The sequence below is a fragment of the Aulostomus chinensis genome, chromosome 14 (genome assembly GCF_037954235.1).
Source record: "Aulostomus chinensis isolate RoL2024-O1b breed Wild chromosome 14, RoL_Achi_v1.0, whole genome shotgun sequence".
Classification (NCBI taxonomy): domain Eukaryota; kingdom Metazoa; phylum Chordata; class Actinopteri; order Syngnathiformes; family Aulostomidae; genus Aulostomus; species Aulostomus chinensis.
The window spans coordinates 23,822,773-23,837,772 of NC_141333.1; the positions used below are offsets into that span (position 1 = coordinate 23,822,773).

The following is a 15,000-nucleotide window of genomic DNA, read 5'->3' on the forward strand; positions in this document are numbered from 1 at the left end:
AGATTATAATTCAGTTTTCACTGACTGACCACTTCAAACACTATGAAATATCGTGCTGCATTCAGATGCGATACATAAAGAATGACACTCTTATTTATAATATTTGAAAAATACAGGCCTAATCTTATCTCAAAAACTGTACTGTAAACAGTTTTTTCCTTTCTCGTGAGGTAAAAAAATGATGTTTAAAGATAAAATCTCTGAAAAATTCGCTATTTTTTATTCCTAATTTGATCAGGCGGTGGAGTGACACGACGTGCAGGAGTTCGTTTTCGCATGAGTGACGTATGAGACGGAAGACATTTGAACAACACAAACCTGTTTGCTGATAAGTTTGAAGCTTTGCCGCTACCCCCCCCCCCCCACACACACACACACGATAACGATGTGGCGAGTGAACCACATCTATATTACTAAAGGGATTTAACATCGCTTCTCTTTTCAAGGAGAACCCATTCACCCTCCACTCCCCCAAATTGTTGTTGTTGTTGTTTTTTTTCTCTTTTAATTCGAGATGAAACATTGAATTTTAACAACGTAAAGTTCTATCGCCATCTAGTGGTTGAATGAGGGAAACTCACAATACCACGTCTGAAACGCGTCCATCCATCCAGAGCAGTTATTTGGCTCACCAGCTCTGGTTTACAGAGTAGATGGACATCGGCTGTTTTTTTAAAGAGAAAGTCGTTTGTTTTTGACACCGTGTACTCTTCCATGGACGTGTGAGGGACAGCTTGGTGCGGGCTCTCCACCGGTCACCAAGGGAATGCTGCCTCATGGCAGAAGACACCTGGGCGTCAGATAAGCTCTCTGACTGCCTGCCTGCAGTAGCGTTCACCGTGAACCTTACAGTTCTCCCCCTTCCCGGGTTGGGAGAAACGCCCCGCCCCTCCGTGCGCCCCACAGGCAGGCAGGCAGCACACCCACCGCACCGAGCGAGCCCAGCCGTCGGTAACGGAGAAGATGGCAGAGCGGCAACAACAGAAACACGAAGGCAGGGTAAAGATCGGCCATTATATCCTCGGCGACACGCTCGGAGTGGGAACATTCGGGAAAGTGAAGAGTTAAGTCATGTTTGTATGTCATGCCGAGCCGTCTGTGACGTTTAGGTTGGAGTAATATGAAGTAGTTGCCGTACCCCCCCCCCCCCCACACCCCTTCAACGGTATTGAACTCGCCGGTTGTCAGTGAGCAGTTTGCGTAGCCGTGTGCTATAACGTAAGCAGCAGACGATATTATTACGTAAATATGCTCGGAGAATCCGGCCGCTTGAAAGTCAAATTCTTTCATCTGCTGTTATCAGCGATGGCAGGTGTCATTACCTGGGCGACAGAAGCTGAATACGCGCATTTCTAACCACGTATGATAGAAGACGGTGCTAGTTTTCTTTCCCCCGATTTGCCGTCAATGAAGCCCGCAGCTTGCCAGTCACCCGCCGTGTGAGCTTAATTGTGTACTGAAAAGCTTTTATATTTACGCGGTTGCTGGTCTGGTATCTCATCCTCTTGCTAGCAAGAGGAAGCTAATTAGATGCCTGCTAAAATGTGGGGTAAACCTGGCGTGAAATCTTAATGAAGATGCTATTTCTCTTTTTCTAGCTCGTTTTTTTGACCCACTCTGCGTGACCTTGTGTGTTTCAGCGCCAATCTCACCCCCGCGTTCGCGCAGTTTCAGGGCTGTGACTAAACTCACCAGGGGGTAAATGCGTCTAAACTCGTGGCTGCATCACCGGTTTGTCGGAGGGAAATGACTTAATGTATTCCAGCATGAAGAACAAACTTAGGGTTTTTTTTTAAATTATATAATAAATTTAACACCACATGTTGCTAATGATATCGGTGACTTCATTGTTGATTATCTCTTATTGTTGGTTATAACAGTTGCATGTTGTATTCATGTTTTGTGACCGATGGTTATGTTCATGAGGTCTGGTTGTCAGAGTCTTACAGCTATAATAACAATTTGTTACTTGCACCATAAGAACCAGAAAGAAGTGTCTGGAGGGTTCAAATGTAAATTTAACACCTTTTGCTCACAGTTAATCCAAACCTGCTGCAACAGGTCTCCAAATCACTCCTGATCCCGTGCCGCATTAAAGAAAGCATTAAAGATCCTGAACAGACACAAAGAATTTTATAAATTAACCATCTTTTGTAGCTGTTCTATTACCTGCCTTTACCAACATAGCTGTTATGGCTAAAGTACTTGCGGTGTGTTATGAAAGTTATTGTGTTGTTATTTAGTGAAAGATCATCAATAACACAATTTGGAGGTCTTTGGTGTACAGTATAAAGATACTTGATTTGGTCCGTGTCGCCCAGCCCTACTGTCTGTATTCCACCGCGCTGCATCTGCTTCATATCTGCTTCTTTTGTCATTAGTTGGCGAGCACCAGTTGACAGGCCATAAAGTGGCGGTAAAGATCCTGAACAGACAGAAGATCCGCAGCCTCGATGTCGTCGGGAAAATCAAACGAGAAATCCAGAATCTCAAACTGTTCAGACACCCTCACATCATCAAGCTGTAAGTGGTGAAGGAAGGCGTCCTTCTGTCAGATTAAAGAGTCGCCATGAGTTGATATCTGAGCTCTGCTAAATAAGGGACTGTTGGTCAGTGCTTGGCTTGTTCCTGTTTGTTTACTACAGTTGGGCCACGCACGGCTTCCAAGAGATAGAACACACACACTTTCTAATAACACACACACACACACACACACAGGCTTTAGAGTAGAAAAGGAAAAACATTCTGGTTAATGCACATCTCCTTTAAAGATAGAAGTTGTGTCTTGACACCTCTTGACCTTGCCTTCTTTCCAGCTCCCTCCTTCTGGCCTCTCTCTTCTTGTCAGACCGTGTCTCTGTGTTTCTCTGAACAATCTCTGTGTTATTTTTAGGCTGGGGTTAGGGTTTAGTCCACTGTCACTCTGAAAGCTATGGCAGATATGTGAGCTCTCAGTTCATGTGCTGGAGTAGCAGGGAACACTCTGACACATACATATCAAACACAGGCACAGTCCTTATTCACGCATGTACAAAGCTTTATAGACAGCGTCAGGCGTGGACACACAGCAGAGCAACAACTGATGCAGTTGATTCGAATAAAAGCTCTATGTTTACATTTTCCTGGAAACCAGCGAGTGTTTATGTCTCCTATGACAGTTATGAGGTAGATGAAGTGCAGCCGTTCATGAGATTGGTTCTGCATCTGCATCCACCTGACCTTTCGTAAAGCAATGCACACACTGAGCAGCACTAATATATCACAGCTTGGCCTCACCTTCCCCCTGGTTTGCTGCAGTGTTTTTATGCTGTGCATGTTCATGTACTGTAGATAATTGGGTTTACAGATCAGATAAAAGCCTATTGTTGATATTTTTGGCTGGGACCTGAGGGAGTGGCCCGGCGAACATGTCCAGGGCTGACTGACTGACTGAGTGACTACCCGTTGCTGTATCGCACATGCATGAGTGAAGAAGCAGAGCGATCCCCGCTTGCTGGTGCCACCTTCAGCTGAGGAGTGCTGACGTCACGATGTCCTGTTGAGTCAGGCAGCGCAGGCCGAGCTGATAGGTACTCGTCCTGGTGTTGGTGCAGCCCAGCTGGTATATTTAATCACTTCAGAGACACCTGAGCTAGCGGTAGATTTGAAGCGGTTCAGCAGTGTGGGTACAAATTAGGTGTCCCTGCCTATGGACAGGGATTTGGAGTGCTGACTGAGCAGGGAACTGAAGCTGAAAGCAGATGTAGCATGTCAACGATCACTGCTGGCCGTTAGAGAGGCCAGACTGATGTCACACTAGCAAGAAAAGTCTTGTTTCAGTCTTTACATGGATGAGTCACATTGAGGTTGACCTCTGGCTCTGTAGTGGTTGAACCTCAGATGATGTCATAGACGTGAGCTTCTGCTAGTGGGGATAGCTAAGCTGACTAGCGCACACTGGCTGCAGTCCCTGTCCTCTCCGAGCGCATGGTTAATGACCAACCACTTAATAAAATGTCAAATTGTAATTACCACCTAGATAAACAACCACAAATTAAATGTCCAAACAAATCGAGCACTGCCGTCGCCCAATAAAAATCATAAATTTGACTTATTTTAATGATACCATAGAAGCATCATTCCCATCACTTCAGTGCGATCGCAGCAGACTATCCACTGGGCTCACTCACGTGTATGTAATTGTATTACATTGATGTACTTAGTTAAAGGAAAATTACTTCACGGTTTACATGGCAAGCTGCCCCAGCGGCTCCAGCAACATACTGTAAACACACATCACGTCATTCACACGTGTGTATCAGCATCAGAGTACGTACCTAAATTTAAGTTTGTCCCTTCACAGTCTCCTTTTCACTTACTGATATACATCAAAATGATCGATTGTGTCAAGTCCCAATGTTAAACAGTACTGGTTACACATGTATTACACAGATATTGTAGGCATTCAACATTGGAGGGTTAAAATCTCCCCCCATGCATGGGGATCTGGGGACAGGTCCAACAGCAACCAGCTGAACGTGGCGTATCGCCGCCTACTGTAGCGAATTCTGACAATAATTCAATTCTTCCCCAGCCCTTGTATGCTGGGACAAGAACAGGAGTCCAGTTACATGGCCTAATTGAGTTAGAACCGCAGCTCGACTTAGCCGTGCCTGTCAACATACTGATTGTCTCCTTCCACTGCATTTTAACTCATTACCTCATTACCCGGTCACCTGTCACTCCTCTCCCTTTCCGGTCAACCTGTCTGACCAACTCTCACCTTCGTTGGCCTGATGAAATACAAGATTCAACTTCAAAAAAATAAAACCCCATTGAAAGAGCTTACCTACCTATTAATAACAAATAGCTAGTAATGAGTAACCACTAACTAGGAAAAGACATGCTAAGGCCTATGTGATTGCTTATGTTAGCCAAGCTAGTTATTGTTATTGTTATTTTACTCATGAGTGTCGGGGACAGAGCAGTGACGCACCTCTAGTTAGGAAGCTCGACTCTTTCTTGTTGTTGACTAACCAGCATCTTCAGATGGTTGGTTGGTTTGCAGCCGCTCTCCTCATCATGCCGAATTAGCGCCGTGTTTAGGTCGTGTCTGGGTTTATTTTTCGCCTGAATAGATGTTTCAGGGGAATAATGGACGTGAAAATGTTACCCAGGGGCATGAAGTCGTCAAAAATGTGTGTGAACCTCGAAAAGTGTTATTCCACATGATGCTGATACAAATGTGTGTCTGTGCCTTAGGTACCAGGTGATAAGTACACCCACAGATTTCTTTATGGTTATGGAGTACGTGTCTGGAGGTGAGCTGTTTGACTACATCTGCAAACATGGACGGGTAAGACCTGCCGACTAACTGCTAAGAGTCGCTCGCTGGGCCGGTTGATGAGGTTCATGCTAACAATAACTAGTAGCTTAAGTTGGTAATGATTAACTTGGTAATGGCCCTTGAATGTGGTGATGCATCTTTTTTTGCTGTCAGGCCAGTACTTCTGACTTCCTTTGAAAAAAAAGCCAAGAGAAATGAGCTAAAGCAAACATTGTGAACTGAGAGAAGATGCTGCTAGGTGTTGATGAAATAAACACAGGTCAGCTCACCACTGGCGGTCTGTTCTTGACGTCCGAATTTAATATGATACATCAAAATATAATCGCTAAAATACAACATATTAAAAAAAGGTCAATATCCGTAGATACGATGATGTGCTCATACGATCCAGCATCCCTTCCTTAGAGAACCTAACACTCTTGTTATTCCTATCTACTGCTGCAGACTGAAAAGGTGGTTTATTGTTGATAAGTCGTTTTAATCTTAAAAAGCACACGCAATCAGTGTGAGCATTGCCCTGAGCGACCTTGTTACCAAACCCAAACATGATTCAAAACATACGGCCCGTAACGTTCCACCCTCTTCTTACATGAGTTCCTGACTGAGCTACACACATTCAGATCAGACAAACACCGTCATGTCCTCTCCTGTTTTGTCTTTTAGGTGGAAGACACGGAGGCGCGGCGTCTTTTCCAGCAGATTATCTCAGCTGTGGACTACTGCCACAGACACATGGTGGTCCACAGAGACCTCAAACCTGAGAACGTCCTGCTGGACGCCAGCAAAAACGCCAAGATTGCTGACTTTGGTAGGATTTCTAATAAGAGCCGCTAGACACGGGGACAGAAAGATTGGCTAGGAAGAAGCAGAGGAGGAAAACATCATGGAATATGTCCGGAGGGGCTAATGAGAAGGAAGCCGAGCTCATTTAACCAAGTTATTGGACAGTTTCATAAGGGCCAAGAGACAGGGAGTTGTTCTGAGAAACAATATAATCATACACTTGTGGAAAAGCGTGCAGTGGTAACTGTTACCCTCCTTAGTAATGGGAAAATAAGTTCCTCGCTGAATAAACTATCCTCTATTTTACCATTATGATACAGGCTGATTGTTTGAGATGCAATACGACCATGAAGGGAGAAATATATGTAAACAGACAGAAGGCCTTTGTGCGCTGCAGGGTGTGAAGGGTGGAGAAGGGTCCCCTAGCAACGGGCAGGTCTCATATCAAGCCTGGCAGGAAGCCTGGAGGCCCAGTGTCATCTGATAGGGAAGGAATTGGTGTTGGTGGGGGTGAGAGATACAGCAGGAGAAGCGTTTGGGCTGAGTGTAGCAGTGAGCAGTTAGAGCGAGTGTTAAGGTCAGCAGCACACTGTGGAGCGTCTGGCGATGAAGCGCTGGTCTGAGGCTCTGGCGGGCAGAGTGAGGCTCATCCAATTAGATGAGCTTTGTGTTTAGAGCTTTGAGTCTCGGCGGGTGAAGCAGGATAAAGATATCAGCAGTCGAGGGTGTACAACTCTGCTGGGAGCTGGCTTCAGTCTCACCTTTGTACTTCCAAACAACTGATGATACACAAATATCGGCATTTTATTTTGATCAGTTAGATGAAGAAACACTTTTGGTGTCTACAGTACTTGTTTATATTTGCAAGGTTTATATGCGTTTTTCAGTATGTATGAAAGGGCAGATTACATAAGCAGTTTTTGTACGTGTTTTAATACAGATAATATATTGATATGTGTAGTAAAGCCTGGTTTATACTTCTGCATCAAACTGGCAGTTATGAGCGTGTACAGTAAACCAGACATTCACCTCCCTGGAAGTGTTGCAGGAATGCAGACAGCAACAGCTACGGCTGGTCCTCTTCATGACATCATATCCCCTCAACGCCTTCTGCTCTTTGGTCTCCACAACATTTCTCCCTCTGCTCTGAGCTCTTTTTCGGCGTCATATTTATTTCAGTCAGTGAAACTTGAGTTCAGTCGTTCGTATCTCAACCTCCCAAAGCTAAGTGCTGTATAGCAGCCACCACTCTTGGAATTACACGAAGACACACTAGCGTAGAGCTGCAGTGGTGTGATTGAGGCGTAGCCACCGCAGAAGAAGTCAAAGTGAACTTTATTGTCAATCTTGCCATGTAACAGTTGTTACACAGAGGATGGAATAGCAGCATGGAGAATCACAAGTTTATAACTTGTATGTTCTTGTGGGTATAAATTTTATAGCCATTGAGTCTGAATTGATTATAAAACAGTTTGTTGATCTTTGTGGAACAAATGCTCAGCTGTGGCGTAGGTGCTGTGACCTAAGAGCCGGATCAGCTTGACGCACAAGTATGATTCAAACTTGATTCACCGTCCAGGTGAGGACACAATTTTGTGAATGATTGTTTGTCTTGTCGTTGGACAACAGGGCTGTCAAACATGATGTCAGATGGGGAGTTCCTGAGGACGAGCTGTGGTTCACCCAACTATGCTGCTCCAGAGGTCATTTCAGGAAGGTGCGTGCGTGTGTGTGTGTGTGTGTGTGTGTGTGTGTGTGTGTTACTGGTTGTTACAGAATGTCATTTCAGAATTTTGGAGCTGTAGAAATGACTCTTGCCTGCTGTTCTATCATGTTCCAAGACTCGGTGCAGTTTTTAAACTGATGGGTTAAGTAACAGTAGCTTATTGGACTCATTCAGAGATCACATGACTATAGGCTGCAGAACTCTGAAAACAGTTCTAGTATTTTTGGCTGAAAATTTTGTGGTACCAGTGGCAGCTTAAGGCCAAATTGGTATGTCAAACATTTCACAATTGCTTCAAGTTCTTAGTTTTATGACTGATCTGAAAATGGTTGTTGTCTCGTTCCTGCTGAGCGGTGAACTCAGGGCCAAACTCAATGACTAACACATCAAGTTTCCTCGGTCTGATTTATACTTTCTAACTAACTTGCCACCACCAAGCAGCTACGCTGGCTGCCACGCAACCGTTGTGACCATAAAAGAATGGCTGGTGTGATAACACCAGTTCATGATCAGTTTGAGTGCTTCAGCTGTACCAGCCACCGTCTCCTGGGTCTGTCAGGCTGTACGCAGGTCCAGAGGTGGATATCTGGAGCTGTGGGGTGATCCTGTACGCTCTGCTGTGCGGCACCCTTCCGTTTGATGATGAGCACGTCCCCACGCTGTTTAAGAAGATCAGAGGGGGAGTGTTTTACATCCCAGAGTACCTGACCCGCTCTGTGGCCTCGCTGCTGATGCTCATGCTGCAGGTGGACCCTCTGAAGAGAGCCACCATCAAAGACATCAGGTAGGCAAATGAAGTGAGAGAAACTTCCTTACAATTTTCCAGGAAGATTTTACGTATATCGTTGTTTTTGTTTTTTTTTTTTTCCAGGGAACACGAATGGTTTAAGCAGGATCTGCCAGGCTACTTGTTCCCTGAGGACCCCTCATACGATGCTACGGTCCTGGATGAGGAGGCTGTCAGAGAAGTGTGTGAGAAGTTTGAATGCACAGAGTCTGAGGTTGTTTCCAGTCTGTACAGCGGAGATCCTCAGGTACAGGTCGTTCTGAAGCGTAGAGTAGATTATTCAAATTAGATTTTTGAATTTTAAATGAAACTTTAATACCATAACAGCTAATTAAAAAGTTGATAATAATGCAGTTTGTTTCAAAGAGACTGAATCAGGCTTACAGAAACACTTAAGATCAGCTTCACTGTCATCTGAAAAACAGGATGTAATGAAATAAGTTACTCGGGTGAAGATGAAGGTGATCGCTGAGAAAGATTTGGCAGATGCGCGACTAAAGGTGCTGCTGCTTGTAATCAAGGTGAATTTGCGCGTCTTCAGCTGCTGAGTTGAATCAGGTCTCAATCTTCTCATCCTGTCTCCTGTCTCCAGGATCAGCTGGCTGTAGCCTACCACCTCATCATAGATAACCGGCGCATCATGACCCAGGCTAGTGAGTTCTACTTAGCCTCCAGTCCTCCTCAAGGCTCCTTCATAGAGGACGGCATGCCCCTGCCCCCGGGGGTCAAACCCCACCCAGAGAGGATGCCTCCACTCATGGCTGACAGCCCCAAGGCTCGCTGTCCTCTGGATGCTCTCAACACCACCCGACCAAAACCCCTGGCCGTGAAGAAAGCCAAGTGGCACCTGGGGATCAGGAGCCAGAGCAGACCCTATGACATCATGGCTGAAGTGTACAGGGCCATGAAGCAACTGGGCTTTGACTGGAAGGTAAGAAGTCTTGTCTTGCACACACAGGTCTGTGTGTATGACTGGAACACACACACAAGCTCAGTCTTTACTGGGTCGTAGGTGGTGAACCCGTATCACCTGAGGGTGCGGAGGAAGAATCCCGTGACGGGCAACTTGGTGAAAATGAGTCTGCAGCTCTACCAGGTGGACAACAGATCCTACCTCCTCGACTTCAAGAGCATCGATGGTTGGTGGTTCCATGCTTCTCTGTTTGCACCGTCAATATTGCATTACTCATCTTTCAGTGCCCCTGAAATCTTTTTGCACTGAATCGGATTGAGTTGGAACAAGAACAGATCTTTTCATTTCAGCCTGTTCAGACCACCTGTTTTATTGTGAGGATTTTTTTCAGTTGCACGGTCAGTCTTGCCATCTCTGTCTTAAGCCCTTTTCACACATCATTCGGTCAGTAGACATGGGTGTTTATCAGCTCGGTAGACCCGATGGACCTTGAAGGGAACACAGACCTGTGGTGACCACGGGAATTGCAGCTTGCTTCTGTTGGTTCCAATCTCAGACCCTCATATATTTAGCAGTCAGAGGTCCACTATCAACACAGAACGTGGGGCCGGTGAAAGCTGTCAAACCGGTAACAGGCTGGTCTACCAGGGTTTAAACATCCTGTGTGTGCGCCGATGCGATCGGTTGAAAAGACATACGAGGCTTGATCTGGAGGGCGTGGTGGAGGCCCCCCACAACCCAAGTCATACTCTAATACAGTAAATAGGGGTTGGGAAAAACAGCAATATTCCAGCCCTTAATATTGATTTTTCTCAAATAATAATGAATCATGTTTTCGACCATTTGTAAGTATGACCCCTGCACCTCTTCTCCAGTCAGTGTCACAGAACAGCAACTACATAGCGCGGAATTTCCTGCAGTAGTGAGTGGGGCGGTCAAGGAAGTAGCCAGTCAGGAGCCAACATGGCGGAGAGAATTAAAACCTGGAAACTGTAAATTGGGAGTTTGGAAGCTTTTTGGCTTCCAAATGTTTGGGAGGAATGAAAATAAGGAGTTGGACAAAGAGAATGAATTATGAACACCGTGTCTCACTGCGAGGGAACACAGCCAACATGTGAACTTACCTAGCTAGCAGGAACCTGCACCTGTTCCTGTTGAGTATAACAACATACTAGGACATTGTGATACTACGGTATCATGACCCAGGTATCGTGATACTTATCGTGAGGACTTTGCCAACACACTTCCCTACTGATAAACCAGTAAACACACAGAGGCACTGAAGCCCAGTTTGGCAAACCGAGGCCCGTTTCCGTTCTCCTCCGAGGGAGCAGCGGTGTTCAGAAAACAACTAGAGAAGTCACCAGCACAATTACTTCATCGGTGACTGCGTGTTGTACCACATCCAGCCCATCAGCCCCCAGCTAAGTACATTCAGCTCACGTCTCTTCTGGGACCGACCCAGACTGGTTTGTTGTCTCTTGTGTCAGTATTGTCGAGCATTAAGTAAATATGATCAAAACGAATATGGACAGATGGTATACTAGACAGACAGTGTTTCTAGTTAGAATATACAGCATAATATCGTGGTATAATGTGGTGTAAGTAGTATTTGTAGAGTCCAATCATGTCATTCAGAAAGTGCCTCTCTTTCAAAGGTGTACTTGGTACCAGATGATCAATTCCAAGCTGGTTTTGTTTTGTGTGAATGAAACTGAAACTGAACCTGACAACACTGATATTCCTGTGGTCTTCTCCCAGATGACATCATTGAGGCAGTGGGCTTTAAATCCGGTTCGTCCACTCCTCAGAGATCGGGTTCTACAGCCGGTCTCCACCGGCCCAGGCTGAGCATCGACTCAGCAAGCCCAGCCGTGGATCTCCCTCAGCTCAGCTCCTCCCTCCCAGGATCCCTGTCTGGTAGCTCGCCACTCCTTACCCCACGCCAGGGGTCACACACCATGGACTTCTTTGAAATGTGTGCTAGTCTGATCACCACACTGGCACGCTGAGACCCCACCTCGCTGGAAGCTGGATGCTAGGGGGCGGGGTCTGGGATGTAGGAGGTGTAGGTGTCCCTCTTTCTGTCTCTGTCCGCATAGTGTTGGACTTCGTTGACAGAGACAGAAAGAGGAAGCTGGATCAGTCGCTTCTCCCCCTTATTTCAGTTCAGTCTTTGGTTCCGAGTCTTCATGTCCAGTCACACTGGTCCCAGGACTGTAACTGGTGTGAGCATGAGCGAGTGCAGGAGTCAGCAAAGGTCACTGTCACTCCTCCACTAATAGCTTCAGTTTATCTGCATCTGCTCAGATGTCATCACAGTCAGCGGAGGCGCTGATCTGAGGACAGCGTAGCATCTTAAGGGACACACACATGAAATCTGAGGCTGTGAAAGCACACGTAAACTTTAAGTTCAGCTTTTCTATGGTTTGTAAAGAGACAGGTTTTGTTGTCCATGTATATTGTATTTATATTACAGTCATATCACATAGCTGAAGATGTGAAACCAAACAACTTTATATAACAAAGATTATTATTTAGATACCAGATCCATATTTATTTTTGAGATTGTTTTTTTCTTTTTCGGCACTCTAGGTGCATTATTTACAGACTGCATCAAATTAAGTGTTCTTCTGATTTGAATAGTTTGCTGATGATTAATGAAGCGAGAGAGACGGCGGAACAGTCGGGCGACCATAGCGACTCTGAGCTGCATTTAGAGACAGCACGGATACACACCTTCTCACATGAGCTCTGCTAAATCAACCCATTATTTCCAGGACTATCCTGATGTGTTTATTAATACTATGCATACGACCCAGTACTACATATCACTGCAGTTTGCACCCACGTGGTTATCGATGTACTCATCCAGGCACAAATATGCAACACAGATACACACAAATGCCTTTTTACACCTCATTGATGTCCTTAACCAAGATGAACCACTTCTGATACACACGGCGCCCAGACGTGTGTATCAGAATATACTTAAAAAGAGCAGCAGCCTCGCCGTGGCGGCCTGCCTCACCCTGACAGGAGACCTGCTGAACACTTGCCTGGCTCTTTACCTACGTTACCATTCAATCACAAAGCTGTGAAGTAGAGAGCAAGATCTTTATTTTTATGTCACAAAATGTGAGCTGCTACCAACGTTTCAGCTCCACACAAGAAGGACATGAAGGACAGAGTTCAAATGCAGTAAAATTACATGTAACTCAGACTAGCAAAGTAGGCTACGACAGTGCCAGAAGTTAGAAATGAATAGAAGTACGTTTAAAACAAAGGCTGACCTTTTAAAAAAAAAAAAAAAAATGTATAGCCCAGAACAGATCAGTGCCACAGTGACTCCGCCCTCCCCTCTGAATCCATGATCTGGTTGTGATGAGGGAGGAAGATCATGTGACTGATCATGTGAGATGGTGTTTATCTGCTGCAGGACAGAAGAAGCCACAGAAAACTTCCTCCAGTTGCCTTAAACAATGCAACACCGTTATTGTGCATATGGATGTGGAGAGTGAGTGTGTGTGTGTGTGTGTGTGTGTGTACACAACCCTTACTGTAATTGTCATCTTTGCTGAGTAGCACACTGTATTACCTGTCTAAGTGCTGTGTGTTGACGTGTCAGAGGGCAGTGCTGCTCTGATGTCTTTGATCTTTTTGTGGTGTTTGGATGCACTGTTGCCTTCCTACTCTCCCCACTGGAGGATGCAAGAGGACGTCAGACAGTGAAACAACTTACCAAGGCGTCCCGGTCCCTTTCCCAGTTCACCGTAGACTTCAGCAGGATTACGAGGTTCTCACTGCAGATTACATTGTTCATCCACAAATGACTGGCGGCCCGTAAAGAACCAGCTAGGCATTCCGCCATGTGCTCAGTTGTTAGGTCCTCCACCTCCATACTAAATATGCTCAGATGTTTGGGAGAAACTACCCCCCCTGCTGCGAGGCTTGTGCAACTACACACACCTTTGTAAACACTGCTCCATGTCTGTGTCAGCCCTCTCCACCACACAACCCTCGGCTGCTCTGTCTCAGACGACTCGTCCTTCATCAGCGTGGTTACGATGCTCGAGCTTGAACACTGACCCTGAAGTGTGTGTCCTGGATGGCATCCATAACCAGTATTTACTGTCAAACGCAGTACTGTACATTACAACTGTATGCAACCACCTGTGGCATGTTAGTCATGTAAACTCTAAGCTGGGACACACATGCCAGAGGACCTCACAACTACAGACTCTACATGTTGTACCAAAGCTGTGTTCTCTGTCTGTGGCAGGGTAATTATGATCAGTGTAACCTTGAAGTACCCCAGCGTGTGTGTGTGTGTGTGTGTGTGCGTGTGCGTGTGTGTGTGCGTGTGTGTGTGTGTGTGTGTGTTCTAATCCTAACCCTTGTCTCCTGTTCCTTCCGTCTGATTGGGGTTTGGAATTATCTTCTTATGCACTGCATGATGTTGCTGTTATGATTTGCACTTTAATAAGTATTTATTGAAAAACAATAAACAAACATATAAAAGAAAAATGGGGTTTTTTTGTCTGTCAATTTAGATATTTTACACACATTACAGAAATGGAGGACCACAAGTGTCAGCAAACATCGAACTAAAGCATTTCAGTAATTAATCATGCAGGCAGAAAAAACTAGGCAACCAGAGTAACTTGTTATTTCACATTTACCAGGCAATTTTTTTTTAAAGAAATATATTAATATGAAACATTTACCTACCAATAAATATTCCATATTAAATATTTACCAAAAACAACATAAAAACAGTCAATAAGTACATTACTTAAAAATTCATTAAAGAATTCGTAAGTACCTAATAGAATGTGGTAGTTTGTAAAAGTGCAGTTTTACTAAATGGCTGGATTCACACGTTGAATTTAGAATAAAGATTGCAATTAAAGAGAAACTCCTGTTCCCATTTACTGAATCCATAGTAACGAAGCATACCAAGTAATGAAAAACTGTATACCGAGTTCAAATTGCTCATCCAGTTAATTATCACCCTTTAAAACTGCTTTTTTAATTGTAGCAATTCCATGATTTATTAATTCTTTAGTGTAATTAAAATGTCAGTGAGTCTTATTTACTATTTTATGTGTTTTTAAGTCACGTCACTTTTATTGCCCATTCCTTAAATGTGACTTATTCTATTTTCACTTTACTAAATGTATTTGTCAACATGTTAATCGATGCCTGATTTTTTTTGTTGAGTGATTAGCTGGTCGTTAGTAAATGGAATGCTTTATAATGATTTCCACGGCACTTGTGACCCTCCATACACAGAAGATTATTCCTGTATTTCCGTCAGAGAAAATGCACCCGTAAATGTTGACAACACTATTTTTACATGACCTCAGGGTCCATGACGACATCGCTTCCTGTTTCTGTAATACTTACACAGTACTGCACAATTATACTAATACTTAACATCAGCCTGTGAGAAAGTGTAGAGG

At 44.7% G+C, this 15,000-nt stretch overlaps 2 protein-coding genes across 8 annotated transcripts in view; one reads left to right on the forward strand and one right to left on the reverse strand.

Moving 5' to 3' along the window:
* Positions 1 to 615: 615 nt before the first annotated feature.
* On the forward strand, positions 616 to 14,055 carry prkaa2 (protein kinase, AMP-activated, alpha 2 catalytic subunit). 4 transcript variants are annotated; one of them, XM_086224811.1, is made up of 10 exons: positions 616 to 999; positions 2,382 to 2,523; positions 5,242 to 5,335; positions 5,990 to 6,134; positions 7,739 to 7,826; positions 8,395 to 8,619; positions 8,707 to 8,869; positions 9,215 to 9,553; positions 9,635 to 9,761; positions 11,297 to 14,055. In XM_086224811.1, the coding sequence occupies exons 1-10, from the start codon at positions 777 to 779 to the stop codon at positions 11,545 to 11,547; spliced, it is 1,797 nt and encodes a 598-aa protein (XP_086080937.1). In that variant the 5' UTR covers positions 616 to 776; the 3' UTR covers positions 11,548 to 14,055. The 4 variants fall into 4 exon arrangements, with proteins under 4 accessions (XP_086080937.1, XP_086080938.1, XP_086080939.1 ...); XM_086224812.1 differs by having other exon boundaries at positions 866 to 1,063; XM_086224813.1 differs by lacking the exon at positions 616 to 999 and adding an exon at positions 1,137 to 1,439.
* LOC147250277 (uncharacterized) overlaps positions 13,878 to 15,000 on the reverse strand; it is a 10,361-nt gene continuing 9,238 nt past the window's right edge. For 2 of the 4 annotated variants that reach the window (XM_086224808.1, XM_086224810.1), the window contains one exon: positions 13,878 to 15,000. This exon is cut by the window's right edge and continues 724 nt beyond it. The gene's annotated coding sequence lies outside the window, so the exon portion shown is untranslated. The other 2 variants (XM_086224806.1, XM_086224807.1) reach the window with 2 other exon arrangements.